The sequence below is a fragment of the Lathyrus oleraceus genome, chromosome 3 (genome assembly GCF_024323335.1).
Source record: "Lathyrus oleraceus cultivar Zhongwan6 chromosome 3, CAAS_Psat_ZW6_1.0, whole genome shotgun sequence".
NCBI classification, from domain to species: domain Eukaryota; kingdom Viridiplantae; phylum Streptophyta; class Magnoliopsida; order Fabales; family Fabaceae; genus Lathyrus; species Lathyrus oleraceus.
The window spans coordinates 122,048,355-122,069,417 of record NC_066581.1 but is presented as its reverse complement, the minus strand read 5'-3'; the positions used below and the strand labels follow the sequence as shown (position 1 = coordinate 122,069,417).

The window sequence follows — 21,063 nt, the reverse complement described above, 5'->3', positions numbered from 1 at the left end:
ACTATTTTTGGAAACTTTTTGTCTGACCTCCAATTCCTCAATGATGATGTTTGATATGTTATATGAGGATTGTATGGACATGAATGAGACCTCTCCAACCATCTCCCACCATCAGATCCCTAATTTTATGCACAGTTGACCACAGTTGACTTTGCTAGGGTTTCAGTAGACCTAGCTATGCCTTGATGAAATCCAAGCCTCTACCACTTGAGATCTTGACTCAAAATGATGTCATAACTCATATGAACTCTTGTGACTGATCAATGGTGCCCAAATTCTCAAGAATGGCCACCATTCATTGCTCAATGAATGCCTTTGACTGATTAACTATTGATTGTTTCATCTGCAAGTAACAAGGTTAAATGACATATTTTTGTACTTTTGGTTAGTAAACAAATGAAAAGCAATGACATACAAATGCAAAACATGCTTGGTGATCAAGAAACACTCTCAAAAGATAACCCACCCACAGGGAAGCAGGCAAGGTGCACAATGATCCTTGAGGCAGTGATATGATATGATATGATGCCATGAGGGATCTTAGGGACAAAATTGGGATCCTACAATGATAACCGGCTTTGCTTCGGTCTCGTCGAGGAATGCATACTTCAAATTAGAAGGTAACTCTTTTAGACTTCTCGACGGTTTTTCTTCATTACCCTCCTTCTTCAATACTTCCTCCTCAACTTCCCACGGATGTAACTCTTTTAGACTATCAAGTTCCCTTAGGCATTCATCAAGAGCTTGCTCTTCTTCAATTGTGAAAACTTCAAAGGAGTCATCAAGAGCTAACTCCATAGGGGATATCTCATGAATATGTTTAGAAACTTCTAAAGTTGCCTCTTCGATCACATCAATGTGAATGCTATCACGTCTATCCTTTGAATGTTTCATGGCTTCGAATAGATCAAAAGTAACTTCTTCATTTTGGACCCTTACTTTCATCAAACCGTCGTCAACGTCAATCATCATGCATGCGGTTTTCATGAACAGTCTGCCAAGAATAAGCGGAGCATCGTCATCCTCTTCCATGTCAATCACAATGAAATCAACCGGGAAGAAGAATTTGTCAACTTTAACCGATACATCTTGGGCTAACCCATGAGGATGAGTAGTCGACTTATCGGCCAATTGCAAAGTCATCCGGATGGCTTTCATTTCAATATTGCCTAGCCTCTTCACAATAGACAACGGTATTAGATTAATGCTTGACCCCAAATCAATTAGCCCTTTTCCAACATAGACATCACCAATTTTAACCGGCAAAGTAACTCGTCCCGGGTCAACCTCTTTTCTCGGAAGCGTCCGTTGAATGATTGCACTACAACTAGCATCTAGGACAATTGTCTCCGGTTCCGTGTACCTCCGCTTTTTAGTAAGTATGTCTTTCATGAATTTCGCATACTTAGGCATTTGCTCCAATGCTTCGGTAAACGGAATGTTCACTTAAAGTTGTTTGAATATATCCATGAACCGGGCGTAATGCCGTTCATTCTCCCTCTTAGATGGAGCATGTGGATACGGAAGGTTTTGGATTGGAGTAGTGCCCACTACCTCCTTTCCTTTAGAAGTTCTAGAATTCCTCTCTCTTTTCTTTTTTACTCCCTCCACCGTCACTTCATCACTCTTATTTTTTTCAACTTCCACACTTTCTTTATTTTCTACTTCACCATTTTTTTCATTCTTTTCAACTTCTTCCTCACTCCACTCCCCAACTTCAACATCAATGCTTTTCTCTATTTTTTTCTCCTCATCTTTTTCCTCATCCTCTCTTTTTTCACTCTCATCTCTTTTTTTACTCTCACTAATCAACTCCCTTCCACTTCTCGTCGTTATCGCTTTACAATGCTCTTTTGGATTTGTTTGCGTGTTCGCCGAAAAAGATGGTCCGGTTTGTTATTCGGCTAGTTGTTTAGCAAGTTGACCGACTTGAGTTTCGAGATTTTTGATTGCCGCATCGTTGCTCTTTTGATTAGCCATCGACAATTGCATAAATTGTGTGAATGTCTCTTCTAACTTTGAAGTCACGACCGGCGGAAGTTGAGGTTGGTAAGGATTTTGACGGTTAGAAGTACCACCCCCATAACCTTGGTTTTGGTGATAGTTAGCCCTTCGTTGGAACCCTTGATTCCCTTGAAAGTGTGGTTGTTGATTTTGAGGATGTTGTTGATACGGTTGTTGTTGTTGTTGCCTCGGTTGGTAGTCTCATTGGTTCTCCATGTAATTTATCTCTTCGAACCCGGGAGGTGGATAAAACCCGGTGTCATGATCACCCTTGCAAAGCTCACAACAAGCTATTTGTTTAGCTCTTGACGGTTCTTTCAACTCTTTTATTTGTTGAGTTAAGAGTTCAACTTGTTGTGAAATGAGTTTATTTTGGGCAAGAATAGCATCATTGGTCCCAAGTTCAAGCACTCCCGGTTTCTTCAAAGAGTTGCCTCTACTTTGACTTTGGAGGTCATTTAGAGCCATACGGTTAATGATATCAGTAGCTTCTTCGGCGCTTTTAGACAACAAAGAACCACCTGAGGTAGCATCCAATAAAGTCTTACAATTAGGTTGAAGGCCATTCTTGAAAATGTGGATTTGCGTCAATTCGTCAAAACCATGCCCTTTGCACTTTCGAAGCATGGATTTAAATCTTTCCCATGCCTCATTCAATGATTCGTTTGTTCCTTGCGAAAACACGGAGATAGCCGTTTTGGATTCCATGAACCGGTTGTGGGAGAAAAATCGTTCAATGAACTTCTCTTCCAACACGTTCCAATCCGTCATGACTGCAGGTGTTTGATCCAAGTACCAATCTTTGGCTTTGCCGAGCAAAGCATGAGGAAATAATCTTTCGAATAACGGTAGCTCTTGAGCTTAATCAACTCCGGCTGCCAATGCTGTCTCGTAAAATTTGGTGAGAAAAGCAAAGGGGTCTTCATGGTCCATTCCTGTGAATGGACTTCCGTATAGCAAGTTAAGAGTTCCCGTCTTCATCTCGGCTTGCCTTCCCGTGTGGTTGGCAAATTGAGTTGTATTCCTCAGACTGTTGACACATGGTGCGGAAATGGGCAGTGGTGGTGGTGGATCCATGATAGGTATGAGCGGCTGTGTGTGTGTGTGTTGTAGAAGAACCTTCTCCTTATTCTTGTCGTTGTCTAGCTTGTTGCCTCCTTCGTCTCGTTCTGCTATTCAGTATCCTTGCGGTTCTTTCGATCTCGGGATCAAAAAGAAGTTGGTCCTCAGGAACCTGCCTCGCATAAAACGAAAGCTGCACACTAAACCAAACAAATTAACAAGCACAAGTCAAAAATTCAGAAGTTAAAAATTTAGCAACTATTGTGATGCTCGCAATATCAATTCACAATCCCTGGCAACGGCGCCATTTTGTTGGATACAGTTTAGAGTATCCGGGTTTGTTATCGTCTCCACGAGGATTATGTGATATTGCCGTCGTTCGATAGTTGTTAAGTTCTTAACTTATAGTAACAAGGGGGTTTTAGTTTTTTGGTAACGGTAGCTTGCATAGAAAGTAAGAAATTGCGGTAAAAGTTTTGGTTTTACGATTTGAGAAAGATTGTCAAAGTTAGGGTTCGATGATCACTTTACATGCATATGTTCAATCAAACAAAACTCATAAACTCCATTAGATGTTAAACACATTCACAAAGTCCTCCCAATGTGTTTATCTCTAACACACATTGTGGGTTTTCCCATTTTGATCCATTGTTGATCTCTCAAACAATCTATCAAAATGACAACTTTTAGGTTTAACTTTTTAGTGAACAAACTCATTCAATACTATCTCTAGCTAAAGAACAAGGATGGATGAAAACCTAGGTCAAGAGTTGGAAAACACCTTTCAATAATAAACCAACACAAAGAGTTATCAATAAAACAAGGTTTTCACCATATATTCATCATCAAAGAGTTTACAAATGAAGGTCAAACCATTTACATACAAAGCTTATGATCATCTACATCTAACCTTGACAAAATGAAGGACTTAGCTACTCATTTTCATGGTAGCTTGCACAACAAGTTTCGGAAGAAGGTTGATCAACATCTGAGTCGAAGAATCGAGATTGGATGGGAATCCACCTTCTTTTTGTGAAATATTATCAAGAGAAGAAGAAATATGAGAAAATGGGTTTCTAAGCCAAAAAACAAGTAAAAAGATGATCCCAAGAAAAATGAAAGTTAAAAGATCTAAGGTATTTTTCCAAAAAGTAGCCCCTGCTACTTATAGTATTGGTTACTGAGCTGTCATGCTCGCTAGGCGAGCAGAATGGTTCGCCTAGCGATCTCCAAAATAGGCCACCAGAAGTGCTTGCGTCCAGAGGAATCATCCAAGTCCAGTTTGCATATGTTCGCTAGGCGAACAATCCTTCGCTAGGCGAAGCCCACGCTTCTCTCCTTCGCTCCAACGAGGTTTGATGTTTTGCTACTGGAATTGCTCGTTGGAAGCTCGCTGGATGCTCGCCTAACGAATGTTGGTGAATTTGCCACTGGAAGTGTTCGCTACTTCCCTCACCACAGCGAGTTTTGATCATTTTGCTACTGTAAAATTCTGGGAGTGTTCGCTGGTATCTCGCTGAGTGCTCGCCTAGCGAGTACCTCGCTACCTCACTCGCTTAGCGAGCTTGCTGATGTTTGCTTTCTTTCTTGGTTCCTTTGCCATCTTTCTTGTGCTTTAGTTTTCTACTCTTTCATGCCTAATTCCTGCACAATAACACACAAATTAAAGGTACCAAGATCATTTCACATTGTATTGCAAATCATCAAAAGCAAAGGCGGTTTCGAACACTTTTTCTATAAAAAGGAGTGAAAGATGCCCACATTTGATAACTCAAATAAACACACTTTGGCATCTAACAGGCGTTCGTCTTATTATTCCTCAAATAATTGAATGATTGGTGTGTGCCATATTGCTCAATTTTTTGTCGTTCCTTCAAAATATCGAACACATTAAACTTAATATCTCGCCCCCGTGCGACCATTAACTTAACTCTTTTTTCAGAAAGAACATTATTCAATCATTTCTAACGCGCATAACAAACTGGTGCTTAAGCCTTCGCCGAGAGTAGCAAGTCAACGTTTAGCCTTTAGAACGTGATCTAAACAGATGTTCATTAAAAAAACACCAACCAACCGTAGTTCCCCGAACTACGTATGCTCTGAATTCTTTATTGCACTATAAGGATACGTAGGCACGAGATTGCGAGATCTTGACGAACACACTAATAAAAAACCTCCCCTTTTGAGGTTTCCACACTTTTTCTCCTTTCAATCTTTTATTAACTCGAAGAAAACAAATAACATTAGCTAACATTCAAACCGCAAATTAGACTAAAAGGTTCTCGTTGAGTACAACGGACGTAAGGGGTGCTAATACCTTACCCTTGCGTAATCGACTCCCGAGCCCGAATATGGTTGCGATGACCATCTTCTTTCTTTTTAAAGGTTTTATCGATATTTTCTTATTCCCTCATTGGGATAAATAAAGTTCGGTGGCGACTCTGTTCGAACTAATTTTTCCGCGACCATCGCGAGGAATCGTATTTTTTAAGATGCGACAAGGGGATGGAAAATTTTAAGGTATGACATTTGCCCATATTTAATCATCTTAAACCTGAATGTGCGAATTGGGACAACTTTTCAGGTATTCAATGTGGAGGAGGATTAAATACAAAAATATCCGAAAATTTGCCCGTTGAGAACAGTTGTTATATGAGAAAGGTAAGTGTATGTGGGATATAAGATGAAAGGTAGACTTTCATAGGTTAAATCTGTTTGGGATTAATTGAAATACTTTGTGGAGAAAATATCAATCTTAAAGGGAAAACATGATATGCATGGTATATGTATAGTATGATTGATTTTTTTTATGATGCATGTATGCTATGTGGCCACATGGGTTAATTGTGATAGATGAATGATATTCACAAGGGTATGATTCTTGGTGTCATGCCCTAATTTTACCCCCCATTCAGTATATTGATACTGATACACTCATCATGAGTTTCACATCATCTGCACATCGTAGCATGCATTTTATATTGCATAATGCCTGAAATGCCAACCAGAATAATTTTTTGGATTTACAAACAGACCGGTCAAACTGATTCTCAAATGTACGTGAAATTAGCGGACGAACAATTTCAAGATCGGTCTTGCAGACGTCAATTTTATTAATATATGGTTCGCGTAGTTTAACCTGGCGTGCTCGTTTTAATTTTTCGACTACTTTTTCGGTCGCATTTCGGTCAGCCTGAGCCTTTTAACCGGTCAAATTTTATTTCAAAATTGGCTCAAACGTTGTATATTTCCGAGAGACTTATTTCGCGCTGATCATTTTGGTGCAGTCAATTTAAATTATCAAGCACTTTTGCGCCTGATTTTTATTCATGTTGGATCCGTTTATTTTTCTTTTTCTATCAAAATTTCTAAATAAATAAATAGAAATTTCTATGTGTTTGTTTCAAATTAATTTTGATTATTTAGATTAATGTATTTTTATTTGATTTAAATTATTTATAACTATTTTAAATTATTTTCACTCATTAAGGGTACATTGAACATTTAATAAAAGTAGAAAACCCTAGTATGTACTATATAAGGACTATATCAGACCAATAACTTAGAACCAAAACGACACCCTCACTCTCTAATCAAATCTTTTTCCAAAATTTCAAAACACTAAGAATACTTGCAAACATTCACGCATTCACGCAGAACCTTCTTTTTTTTCTTTCAACACATCTTCTCACAACTTTATTCAACTTCATACTCCCCATTCACACACAAAATAGAAATTGAACCAACTCACTAAACTCACTCTCTCAATTTAAATCCAGAGAAAAAGGCAATGATGTTAAAATTTGGAAAGAAATGATTTTTCTCCTTTATTCACGTTCAGTAACTAGGTGAAAATCATACCTCACTTCACTAACCAAAACAACACAAATCTTTCTTTCAGTACACTCACCCTTATTAAACACCCTCATATAATCAATATCTCTACTAACATACCTCACATCTCTTAGCTATTTCTCATTTCAAGATTAAACAAAAGAATGTAGAAAAGAAAAAGTAGCAGGGAGAAAATTAATTGGTTCAGGAACATGAATTTTCTTTTTTCTAAATATTCTCTTTTCTTCCTTTGATATCAAAACCTCATAAAAAGAAGAAGAAAAACTATTAAAAAAATATCTCTTTTCTTCCTTTCAAGACCTCACCACCGCAACCCGCAAATTTGAACGTCGTCTTGCTGCCGACAACTCCATTCTCTCCTTGTGCTCAGTGTTTATTTTCGTGCTGAAGAATATGGTACGTGCTATTGTATTTTTTGTTCTTTCAACTCAGTAGAAAGGAAAAGAGGAAGATGTTGTTATTTTGTTTTATTTTTTAATTTATTTTATTTTTATTTATCATTGTTTTATGGATTTTTTTTGTTGGGCTAGAACTAACTTAAGCCCGTTTATTTTTTTAATCATTTAGATTTTTTTTAAAAGACATTAAAAAAGAGTTCAAATTAGGACAATAATTACTTTTAGAATTAATTATATTTTTAAAAAAATTAGAAATGAAAAAAAAATTAGTTTAATGATTTATTTGTTTATTTGTTGATTATAGTTTTATTTAATTATTTGCTTTTGCTAAGTGAATTTATTTGATTTTTTTATTAGTCGATTTTCATAGGCTTAGTCGATTTAATTAGGTAATTGCTATCCATGTACTTACCATTTCACATGTAAATAATCATCCTAACATTTCACACAAATTCAATTTCGCACCAAATTTCCATTTTTAAAATCAAGTCAAGCAATTTCACAAATATTTTTTTAATAACACGAATCAAATATCGATCAACATCGAGTGTTTCTTTTAAATCAAATGTAATATCAAATCATTTTCTAAAATAACACGAAAGAAAAAGACCGTTGGAATCTAGCATTCCGGTGGAAACCCTCGAATGGTCGGTCTCAAGTCTCACGTTTTTTGGGTTAACCGTTCATTCTTCTCTTTCGTCCCTAAAACACTTTAATTAACTTGGACAAAATAAGAGCCGTTAAAATCAAGCATTGTGGCGTAACTCTTTGAATAATTGATTTTTATCAAGCGTTTGTTGTCCATCAAACAATTTTCTCAATTAATCTTGAATGAAAAAGGACCGTTGGAATCTAGCATTCTGGTGGAACCCTGAATGATTGATCCTAAGGCTTAGGTCTCGTTCTCATCAAACGTTTGTCATTCACCTATAAAAAACATCCAATCAATCAAACTCTTTTCTCGCCGCTGTGCGATCTCATAAAACCTTTTCAAAATGAAAGACATTTTTTCTTAAGATGATGCAAAGAAATGCTTCATCCATAATTGTTGAGTTGAGATAAGTGACATTTTTCTAAATGTTGATTTATAAATCCATTCGATATGATGTATATGTCTGCTCCTCATATGTTTTGGGTAAAAAATGTTTCTCGTCGATTAATACAAGATAGTTTTCGCTAAAATTGACTAACCAACAAACATTCTCTACCCATAACTACGCAAGTGTTGAATTCTCTATTGCACCCGGAGATACGTAGGAGTATGATTGCGAAATCTTGTCAGGCTCATTAATTAAAAAAATTAGGTTTAGTTCCTCTTTTTACCCCTAATAATAAAAACCTTTTTAGGTCCTTTCTCATTAATAAAAATTCTAAAACACTTCTCTTCTCTCTTTTTCTATCCCAAATAAGTAGAAGATTAGAAACTAACACAAGCTAATATTCAATTCAAAACTAACTAAAAGGTTCTCGTTGAGTACAACGGTCATGAGGGGTGTTAATACCTTCCCCTTGCGTAACCGACTCCCGAACCCTGATATTGGTTGCGATGGCCATATCTTATCCTTTCTTTTAGGGGTTTTATCAATATTTTCCCTTTCCCTCTTTGGGAATAAATAAAGTTTGGTGGCGACTCTATTCGGTTCATCCCGCGAGCATGCGATTGCGCTTCGTGGGCGTCGTGTTCTCATTTTTCGAGGTACGACACTTGGTACAATACCTGTTGGGGAAATTATGTCGGCAAGGCTGAGTGCTGAAAAATTATTTACACATACGAGTGTCAGCAGTCAATACAGACGGGTATTAAAATGGTAAGATTATCATGAATGAATATTGGGAATTAGAACGGACGAGTACCTGAAAGGAAATGCCAACACTGAAGAGTGTTAAAAATTAATATGGATATGTATTTGCAAAAGATAAGATCAACACGGACGAGTGTTGGAGATCAATACGAACGAGTATTGAAAATCAATACGGGTGGGTATTGAGAGAAGGAGATACCAACACGGATGAGTGTTGGATAGCAAAATAAACGAGCATTATAAAAGATAGTGTTAACACGGATCAATGTTGAGAGTCAATATAGAATAGTGCTTATGAAGGAAGTATCAACACTAACGAGTGTTGGAAATCAATACATACGAGTATTGGGAAAAATGGTGTAAACACGGACGAGCATTAAGAGTCAATACAGACGAATGAAGTACCAACACAGACGAGCATTGGAAAGCAATATAGACGAGTATTGGTAAAGATGGTGTCAACACTGATGAGCGTTAACAGTCGATACAGACGAGTATTGACGAAGGAAGTACCAACACAGACGAGCATTAGAAATTAATACAAACGAGTATTAAAAAAAACAATATCAACAAGGACGAGTGTTGGAAAATGATTTTTTAGGGAAAACACAAATGATTGTTACAGAAATATGGTCAACATAGGTGAGTGTTAAAGACGGTCAAACATGGACGAGTGGTTTGGAAAATATGTGAGCAGGGACTAGTGTTTAAAAAAATAAGGTCTTTTTACGAGGTACCGAATATGGTTTATGCTTTGTATGCATATTTGAATTTGTGTGGCATAATATTCCATCTTGATGGATGTGTCACACGTTTTTAGAGATGCAATGCTAATGCAATAATGATTAATATATGCATGATGCAAGTACAATTAAGTTTGATGATTTGCCAAACAAAGGTTGGGTTTTAGATAGGCTAATACAATTTAGACTTTTGAAGTGCCAATAAGAACATGGACTTTGACTTTTCTTGTTTGCATGGCTTCATGCTATGCTAGATGAATGATATGCACGAGTAAAGCGACGTGATTGATGCATGATAACGATTTATGTAATGGTTAAACCAGATGCTCATGTGGCGGGAGGTGGGAATTTAGGGCTAGGATAAAGGTCATGAAGACGTGATTCTATGACACCTACTTCAAGCTCAATAGTTGTTGTCACCCCTCTGTACTTGATTTGCAACATGGAGAGAACTTGTACATTCGTAATCTACCTCTGCCTTAGTCTATCGGGTATCTGTATGAACTGCCTCAGTGTCTTAAAATTTTATCCCCCTGGTTAACCATCTCTAGGAGTGGTTGACTTCTCATGCTCTTAGGGTGGTCTTCCCCAATACGATCTTTGAAGTCATTTTTCCCTTTCTGGATGATCTCAGAGAGATTTGTCGAATCTCGATGTAATTGCCCCAGATTGACTGAAATTTGAAGAGATTTGTGCTTCGGAATGATCAATCTTCCCATTGTGTAAGCTTTATTGATGTCAATTGCTTGTTCGCAAGTAAAAAATGCTCATTTTGAAAATGATAATTGCAATGTCATACTCATGTCAATTTTGCAATTCAAGTGTGTTCACTAAAATTGTGGCATATAGTGAATGAATCACTAGTTAGAATGACATATCAGTACCAATACAAATTACAAGCAAATCTTTAGGAGCCAGCTTCAACGCGATTTTACCTTAGTATGCTTTTGAAATAAACCTTGCTTTAATTAGGTATTTTAAGGGTTGTGATGTGGCCTGGTTCCCGGTTTCATAAAGAAGGGATATAGGGCTTGAAACCTATTCTAACCCACCCATTCTCTGTGATGTTCTCTAGTCCTACGTTCAATTAGCTTGACACACGCGTTCACCTTGCAAAAGGATTTTGAATTGTAGCAATGATGGTTATGGAACCCATGAGAGTTTGGAGCGACAGTCACTCACTTTTTTCTTTTTTCTGCAGTCACACTAATTTGCTCTTGCTGAGGATTTTTGCTATTGATCCACTCTTTTCTTTTGTTTTTCTTTTCATTTTCCCCTTATTTTTGCGTAGACTCAATTTTTTTTTGAATTTGCAGTCTACCGGGATGCCCTAATTTTTGCCTAAGTCACTGGTTTTCAAGCTCTTGACTTAGCGGGCTTTTCTTTTGCTTTTGATTATTTGTTTTCCGTATTAGAGCAAATCGTGTGACATCTGCTTACTTAATTTGTTGCAAGGGTCGTGATTGTCTCATTCCTTTTGTTGGTAAGAGATAACCATTGGGAATCTTTGATGATAAGTATCCTAATTAGAGCTTTGTTATAGTCGACACCCATGTTTTCTCGCCTTCCTCGGCTAATAGCTCTTCTTCCTAATTCATGTAAGGATATTCCCTATTCAGTAGATCACCCAAGCTAAGAGCCCATTTAGCCCTTGTTTTTCTCAAAACATGAAGTCCGTTCTGAGACTCCTCTTAAATATCCAACACTTCAGCCCCTCTTTTGTGCCTTCTACTGTTATGACCACCTTCATGAATCAATCTATGTATCCTTGTAGGATTTCCTTTCTTTTCTGTGTGATTTCGCTGAGGAGCGCCAGGGTTGTTGGTTGCCGCTTGCAAACAGTGAACAGAGTAGTGGTGGCGTTACACAGATCTTTCCACAAGTTGATGCTCCGGTTATTAAGGGTTTTGTACCATGTCATAGCAACTCCACTAAGAGTTAGTGCAAAGATTTTGCTATTTACAACTCCATCAGCTTGATAGTAGTCTAGTCAATTATCCATGTGCTCAATGTTCTCGTTGGGATCCCCGGTCCCGTTGTAGTTAGACTACTTCAAAGGCTTCTCCAATACATTAGTGACAAGGAAATGTGTGGTTCCTTTTTCTCTTTGAAGCTGGATTGTCTCCTTCAAGCCTTTCTATTTTTTGGGATTGGTGAACCTCAGTTGGACGTGATTCCCACTTCTTCCTTCGAAATATTTGAAGGAGACCCATGCCTCCCACTCTGTTGTATGTATGGGGACTACGTAGCTTCTTCATGTGGTGTATTAATTTTAGCCAGGATCACCTCTAGAACGGTGGTCGATTGGTCGTGTTAGGCCTCTCTCCGTACAATATTGTTTGTTGGAGGAGCAAACTACAGGTTCTCTTCAACTCTCAATATCCTATCAACCAGGATGTCAGAATCCTGTTGATGGATCAGGTTGTATATGTTATTTAACATATTATACACTCCTTGCACACCTAGAAGGGCTTGCAACAGTTGAAGTCCGAGAAGTTCCTCTTGTTCAAGGGCTAGTGGTTGCAAGGGAGGTGATTTGATGGCTAACCTTGGACTGTTTCTCGAAGGACTCTCGCGGGAGTCAGATCTGGCGACCTTGGATTAGATAGAGAGGTCACTAGAATTAGATCTTCAACTTCTAGAGGAAGTGTATAATCTTTGGCTGCAACACCAATCACATCAATTTTCGTAGATCAAGTGCTTCTTGATGTTGCCATAATCTTAAGGAGTTGATGTCAGGTTCTTAGGAGAAGAGATCGATGATTCAGCGGAGAAAGTTCGGAGATTTAGATCCTTGATGGACGAAAAAGTAGTTCTTTGTAGAAATTTGGCAAACAAACTAGGTCGTTTCCCATAGACGGTGTCACTTTTCTATTTAGGAACCACAGTTGTTCAGCAGGCGAGGAGGTAGCGCTTCGCCGGACTTGAGCTTCTAGTGCGGCGGAGAAGAGACTGACCTACAAGGTTAACACTCCAACGCTCGAGTTAGTGAGAGAATGAAAAATATTGTGAAAATGAGAAAGGATTTGAATATACTGAAAACGATCCAAACTGTTTATGAGGGATAAGGCACGTACAACCATTTGATTGATTTAGACGGCGAATAATGCATCATAGGGCAGACTTTGAATGAGAATAATGGAACACCGGCTCTTCACGCTTTTGCTACCTTCACTTACTGGGCCTTTTGTCTAGGGCTTTCGAGTGGCCCAGAACAATTCGTTTAGAATTTTTTGCACTTCTTTTTTGTTATAGGTCCAATTTTTAAAAGTGCAACAAAACTTGCAATTATTTGATACGGCCCTTCTTAACAATAACATTGTGTAGAACTAATGAGCTGATATAGCCTCTTTAGTACCAAAAAAGAGAGAATTATTTTTTCTACCATTGAATCTCATATTATATCACTTGACCTAATGGTGAAATTTAGCAATCCAATGTTGAAAAACTAACCTTATACGTGCATCATAAAACTAACTAAATGTAACCATTTGAAAAGAATTTGTCTTTGATTAGGTATGGAAATGTAAATGGGACCGGATTTGCACGGCAAAAAACTATAGTAACTTAGTAAGTTAACTCGTTGTTTTGTTGCTTATAAAAAGAAAAAAGTATCGCATATGCTGGAAAGCAACCTCTATTCTTATTTTATATATATGACATGGTTCTCTAATCAAAGCCATGTGATTCAGATTCTTCTTTTGTATTCAATCAAATGTTTATTCTTCAATTAAGGTTAAAGATAGATTCGTCATGCATCGCATCGGTTTAGTTTTCACTATATCTTCTGTTCTTTTTTTTTTTTTGGAGAAAATAGAATTGATTCTATATATAATTAATTTTGAGATATTCAACTAAAATGAAACTTTTAACTTTAAACATTCACAAGGAAACTCTCTCTTTTAAATGTTTAAAAGGATTTTGCATGTTTCTAAAAGAATGAAAATTGAATTCTAGTCAATGTCTAAGTGAGTATTAAAAAATAGATATTAAAAAATATATAAAAATACACATAAATAATTATTTATTAAAATAAACAGATATAAATATAAATACGAATACGAATATGAATACAAATATGAGTAATCCATTTATTTTTGTTAGAACCGTAAATAACATATGGAAACACATGGATATCCATAATGTATGGATATGGACACAAATGTTGGTACAATTTTTTAAAAACAAACTATTCTTATAATAATTTGGTCAAACTCTACTATCATTGTTATGCATTTATCATTTATTTTATTTTAATATAATTTATTAAGTAAAATACATAAAAAGAAATAGAGAGAAAGAGAGACCATAAAGGGCAAACATAGAGAAAGTGTTGGTAATCCATTGATGCCTCCAAAATGAGTAATGTTAAATCTGATAAATATAAAGTTGATTTGTATCCATTATTACTTTACATGCACACGTATTATAATAAAAATAAAAATAAAATAATAATATAAAAGGGTTTGGTTATCTTTATGTAAACGACCCATGTGAATGGTGGGGCAATCAAAAACTGACTCCACAAAGACTTGCTTTTTAATTTCTTAATAATAAAATATACACCCCCAATTATATTAAAATAATAATTAAACAAATAATGCATTATTGGTTCTTCAATTTGTTTTTTTATGGACCCAAACCGGAAAAGAAGGAGCTTTCTTATATACCCTTTCCTTTTCTTTTCCATTTAATAATCATTCTTTCTCCAAAGGCTCCTATTCTTTTTTTCAACTTTATTGTAAAAAGAATTATTATAGAATAGTAACAAGTATGTTTTTTTCCCACCAAATAGGGTTTGTATTGTATTGAAATTTGAATATGTACCAATTTGAATCCATTAGAATGAAGAACCAAAAGGTGCCCTATGAGGAATACCTTTTCTTCTTCTTGCATTTAAAGGAGGAGGAGGAGGTGTGATAGGATACATATCTTGTGTTGAACCTTCACGCAATTCTTCTTCTGATCTACTACTTGACACCCCCTCCATTCTCATTGCTTCATTCTTACCCCCTTCAATAGCAAAACTTGCATCTCCATTTTTCTTTATTCTTTCAAGCTAATTCAATTATTCAAAAACAAATTTTAATTAATAAAATTCATCATCCAATTATTTGTATATGACATGCCATGTTCCCCATCAATGCACTACAAATGTATATCACGTGTGATTTTCCAAATAATTATAATTTAAATAATTAAAAATTATATTCAAATAATTATAATTAATTGACATTGTAAAATATATATATATATATATATATATATATATATATATATATATATATATATATATATATATATATATATATATATATATTACATTATTATGTTATTTTTTAAAATAACGTAATTAATATTAATAATTATATCAGAAACAATGAGGCTTGATTGGAAAATAATATAAAATATTATTTGATAATTGAATAATAATTTACAAAAAATGATAAATGATAATGTAAATTTAATGCAAAAATGATTGCTTCAAAAGTGAATCTCATAGCAAGTCCAAATCCAAAGACCTAAGATTGAAGGAATACCTTAATTAAAGTGTTAACTAGGAAACTTAATGTCCTAATTATGGACGATTAGGCAGAAAAAAAAACTAGTGATTGACAATGTAGTAGGTGTGCATATCCATTAACCTTATTGAGGATATTATAAGATAAATTTGAGTAATTATAAAAAATGTGAAGGATAAATAAACTAGTTATGAAGGTATGATGAATAATTAAAAGCGGTGGGAATATAATAATGATGTTGAATGATGGAGATTGGCTTTCAAATGTAGGTAATGGTGTATGGGTGGTGGGTGTTATACCCATATGATTGAGTTGTGAATGATGTGCATGTTGATAATGATATGGACATTGGACAATATTAATAATAATAATAATAATAATAATAATAATAATAATAATAAAATCTCTAACCTTACATCCCAAAGAACAGAACCTAAATGAATCCAAGAGACTCCTTCCACAAATCTCACAAATGTGAGCTACTCCTTTACCAGATTTTGGTTGAGGCCTCACATTCAAGAACAATACTCTAGCACTGTTTATAACATAGGTCTGAACTCCACTTATGTCCAACACTTTCTGAATCTCTGACACCCTCACCACATCGTGATAAGATGATCTTCTTATCTAATTATTCATCAAACATCAACAAAATCATTTATCAAATTAAACCAACAAAACAAAATGTAAACAAATGACAATTCTATATATCAGCCGCAATAGATGGAAAGAGGTCCAGACCCATTTCTTTCAAAAAAAAAATACCCATAAAAATGATTGGGAATATGAATGGGTACAATACCGATTAATTTTCAGTATTCTTTTACCTGAATGACTTGATGATCTTTGTGTCTTGAAGAACGGCAATAAAAGCAGAAGGCGCCGTCGCCATTGTTGCAGTCTAAACAATACATGTTACACTCATTCCGAGCTGCATCCGCGTGAATCCGGCACATGTTGAAAAACAGTGTTTTCAGCAATGGCTCCAGCCATGGTGGCACCAAAACTGTGTCCTATTTTTCAAAATTAAATAACAAATTCATAAACATAAAAATTAAATCTGAGACTAAGTTGAATAAATAAATTAATAAATAATTACCATTGTGTGTATAGTGGTTGATAATGTGGGTTTCAATGTGGATTCAAAGAAGATGGTTTTGAGGTTTTGAGATTGGGAGAAGAAGATGAAAACGAAAATGCAGAGAGAGTAAACGGATTTGCACGGCGAAAAACTTTAGTAAAGTTAACTCGTTGTTTTGTTGCTTATAAAAAGAAAAAAGTATCGCATATGCTGGAAAGCAACCTCTACTCTTATTATATATATATATATATATATATATATATATATATATATATATATATATGTCATGGTTCTCTCTAATCAAAGCCATGTGACGCAGATTCTTCTTTTGTATTCAATCAAATGTTTATTTCAATATATTTCTTCAATTAAGGTTAAAGGTAGATTCGTCATGCATCGGTTTAGTTTTCACTATATCTTTTGTTCTTCTTTTTGTGGAGAAAATAGAATTGATTCTATGATATATAATTAATTTTGACATATTCAACTAAAATGAAACTTTTTTAACTTTAAACACTCTCTCTTTTAAATGTTTAAAAGGATTTTGCATGTTTCTAAAAGGATGAAAATTGAATTCTAGTCAATGTCTAAGTGACTATTCAAAAAAAAATCTATTTAAGAACTCTTGGTAAAATAGATATTAAAAAAATATAGACATAAAATAAACGCATATAAATATAAATACAAATAATTATTTATAATTAATCTATTTATTTTTCATGAATAACATATAGAAACAATTGAATATCTATAATGCATGACAATTTTTTAAAAACAAATTATTCTTATAATGTTTTGGTCAAACTCTACTTATCATCATTGTTATGCCCTTATCATTTATTTTATTTTTCAACAAAATTTATTTATTTTAATATGATTTATTAAGTAAAATACATTAAAAAAATGGAGAGAAAAAGAATCATACATAGAAAGTGTTGTCAATCCATTGATATCTTCAAAATGGGTATGTTAAATCAAATAAATATAAAGTTGATTTATACTCATTATTACTTTACATGCACACATATTGTAGCATCCTGTATAATATGCATCTAAAAAATCCATTATATGAAATATTAATTGATACTGATATAATAATATAAATGTTTAACGACATCATTATATACATGTCCATAACGTAAATTACAAAGTATGGCACATGACATACAATAGTACCTAAACAAAAACTAATATTTATGTACAATATCCTCATTGCACATGATCCACTGCGGAAGATCATGATAACAAGTCTTCGAAGCATCATCGGACAATCTTGTCCTTGCCTGTAACTTGGAAAAAAACTACCTGAAAAATAACAACAATAGTGGGGTGAGATGATAATCTAAGTGAGTTCCCTTATCCTCTGGATCCACTCGGCTCTAAAAGGATCTCTTATTGATTCTTGATTTATACCTTCATCTTCGTCCTACTTGTGTACACTTACACAATAGAACAAGGACTTAAGTGTCTAAGAGAAAATACGCTTTGTATGGAAACACACAATATGAGTTCACACAACTCAACGAATCACTAGTCAGGAAACAAACTATAACACAAGGGTGATTATCCTAAACCGATCACAAAGATCTACTAATTCATCTATCAGATATGATCAATGGTATATTAGGCCTCCCTTGCATGGACACGTTGACCACTAGATATGGCCAATGGCAGTACCCAGCCTCCATCGTGTAGAATACACTATCTACCGGAGATGACCACTGATACTCCTAGCCTCCACTGTGTGGTGATAGCCAATCCATTAGATATGGCCAACGGTAGTCCTAGCCTCCACTAAATGGATACATAATTCATCAGATATGGCCAACAGTAGTCCTAACCTCTAGTGAATGGAATGCACTAAAGCCCTTTCCACCAGATATGGTCAACGGTAGTCCTAGCCTCCACTGAATGGATACACAATCCATCAGATATGATCAATGACACTCCTTGTCTCCACTGATTGGAATACGCTTAACATAATCACAATCACATGTCTCATTAATTTTTCTTTCCCGGTTACCACTCTATATAAGTCTCGAACTTGGGACAAGCACGAATATGGGTTATTTTGAATACACGGTTAGTCTCACAATTCCATGTGATTATATTACAATCACAATATAACATAACATGTTTACATACAAGTTCGTTGAACCGCAACTATGATATCTTTCACCATCTATGCCTCCGGCATTCTTGTGGATGGGACGACTCAACTCTAGTGACTACTCGCTCATGGATACACACCTAGGCACCTCTTACATTCGAGCATCACAACCTAAGTTATTTACCATAAACTAAGTTATCTTTATAACTTCATTCACCTAGTAATAACTCTAGTTTTAGTCTCACTCATCATCATAGGTTTTAATCCATTATTGTTCATTCAATACAATATTATAACATAATCCATAAGATACACATAAGCCAAGGAAGGTATAATTCATCCACTAAGAGAAAACATACAATAAAGTATCATCCAACATCATCATCAAATAAAACTTTAAAGAATTTTTCCAATGTTTCAAGTCTCGTATCAATCAGAATCACGGTTCTTGCTTTATGGTGGAAACAAGGAACCAAACATTTTCAACAAAACAGGGCATTCTCACCTGGCGAGGCCCAATAAGGTTCTGAGAGAGCTCTCTCCTGGATAGCCTCAAGCGAGCTTCCAATGAGACAAAACAAAAGGTTTTCCTTCATCAAAAATCCACGGCCTCGCTTGCGAGGCTTGAAAAACCTCTAGCGAGAACTTTCACATGGCAAGACAAACCTCTCGCATGGCGAGGACAACAGAACTTCACCTCCCAATAATATGAACTCTCACATGGAGAGACATACATTCTCCTAGAGAGGATGATAGATTATATCAACAGAGAGGAAAAAAGAAGTATCAACAATAATACGTAACACTTAGTACACCGAGGTAACATGATTCATCATACACAAAAACACAACAAGAAGTAGAACATGTATGAACACCAAAATAATCACATGTAGCATGTTTCAAACCAACCCTAATTCCCAATATATGCATTTCCCCACCAAAGCTAAATCTACCTAGGAACCCATATTTGATAGGTGAAGATTGATGATAAAATTGAGATGATTTGGTGTTGATGAATGATTCTTCTTCTTTTTCTTCTTCTTCTTCTTCTTCTTCTTCTTCTTCCAAGCTCTTTTTTTTTATCCTTTTCTTATCTTTCTATTCTCTTTCCTTTTTCTCTTCACTTTTTTCCTCTTTCTCCTTTTTCTACCCACCTTCTTCTTTCTTACTTACTACAAATAGTAAGTGGTTGGTAAGAGAGAGGAAAATATCTTAAAGTGAGATATTTATCTTCTGGAGGATAATTGACCATTCATTAATGTTACCAAAATGTTATTTTCTTTTACTTATTAATAAGGTTAATTGAATTGAATAAGGATTAAGCTCAACTGAGTTCACTAATTACTTTATTTGTCCCAACTGACAACAAATAAAGCATATATGAGCTCAAATCTAACCCAACTGATAAGGAACAAAGTACTTAAGAGGATATGTGATATTACATTCTCCCCCCTTAAATTGAAATTTGTCCTTATATTTCTTCCAATTAAAGAAAGGAAACACTTCTTACGTCATCGACTTAGGTCAACTTTTGACTTTGCATGGTTTCAATCCTCTGACATACTCAATCTTCCAACTTCAGCTCATTGGCATTCTTATTTTCTTCACGATATCTCAAAACTTATCTAATCATACTTTTATTTCCAATCCTTAAGTAACTTATATCTTTCTTACATTTACCTCTCCTGATACACTATTCTGATTTATTTGGCCAATGTTTTCCCCGGAGTCTGCAAATCACTCTTCCTTGCACTGAGTTAACTAAACTCCATAATCATTGTACCTCATTATGATTAGATAGCCAACACTCTCAAACCTTCGTGATGTTAACCACTAATTCCTTACCTACGAGTGATACCGATAACTCTTCTCTTAGAATTCCCTTAACAATTCAAGAGACCTTACAATCCAGCTACTGATGTTCTTATCAAACTTCATTTGACTTGATATTGTGTAATAAGTGCGCACACACATGTGTCACATCTAAAAAAATATGACCTCACGAACGCATCGCACGCTCGTAGATGACTAAACAGAGTCGCCACTGAATTGTATTTGTTCCTAAGGAAAGGGAAAATAGCTATAAAACCTTAAGGGAAAGAAAAGGATAAGATGGTCATAGCAACCAAATTTAGGGTTCAGGAGCCGGTTATGCAAGGGGAAGGTATTAACATTTATCACATCCGTTGTACTCAACGGAAACCTCCTAAAGTTATAAGGTTGATTGTTAGTTAAAGGTATGTTTATTTTGTTTTATTTTACTTCTTAAGGTATATTTATTATAAAAAAAAAAAGGAGATATGATTACAAAATAAAAGAAAAAAATTTGTTATTGTGCTTGCCAAGGTTCCAAAACCTCGTGTCTACGTATTCCCATAGTGCAATGAGAAAATCAGAGCATCGTAGTTTGTAGAAAATATTTATGTATTGGTTGATTTTATAGGATGAGGTTTTAAGTCAAGTCCTTACATTTAAACATTGACTTG

General features: G+C 35.2%; 1 protein-coding gene across 1 annotated transcript; it reads right to left on the bottom strand.

The window, feature by feature from the left end:
- Positions 1-14,033: 14,033 nt before the first annotated feature.
- LOC127125735 (protein RGF1 INDUCIBLE TRANSCRIPTION FACTOR 1) lies at positions 14,034-16,681 on the bottom strand. The gene is made up of 5 exons (XM_051054540.1): positions 16,486-16,681; positions 16,214-16,399; positions 15,798-16,013; positions 14,743-14,923; positions 14,034-14,238 (listed from the first exon to the last, which is right to left on the bottom strand). Exons 1-5 carry the CDS (start codon positions 16,486-16,488, stop codon positions 14,108-14,110), a joined length of 717 nt encoding a protein of 238 aa, XP_050910497.1. The 5' UTR covers positions 16,489-16,681; the 3' UTR covers positions 14,034-14,107.
- Between the last annotated feature and the right edge of the window lie 4,382 nt (positions 16,682-21,063).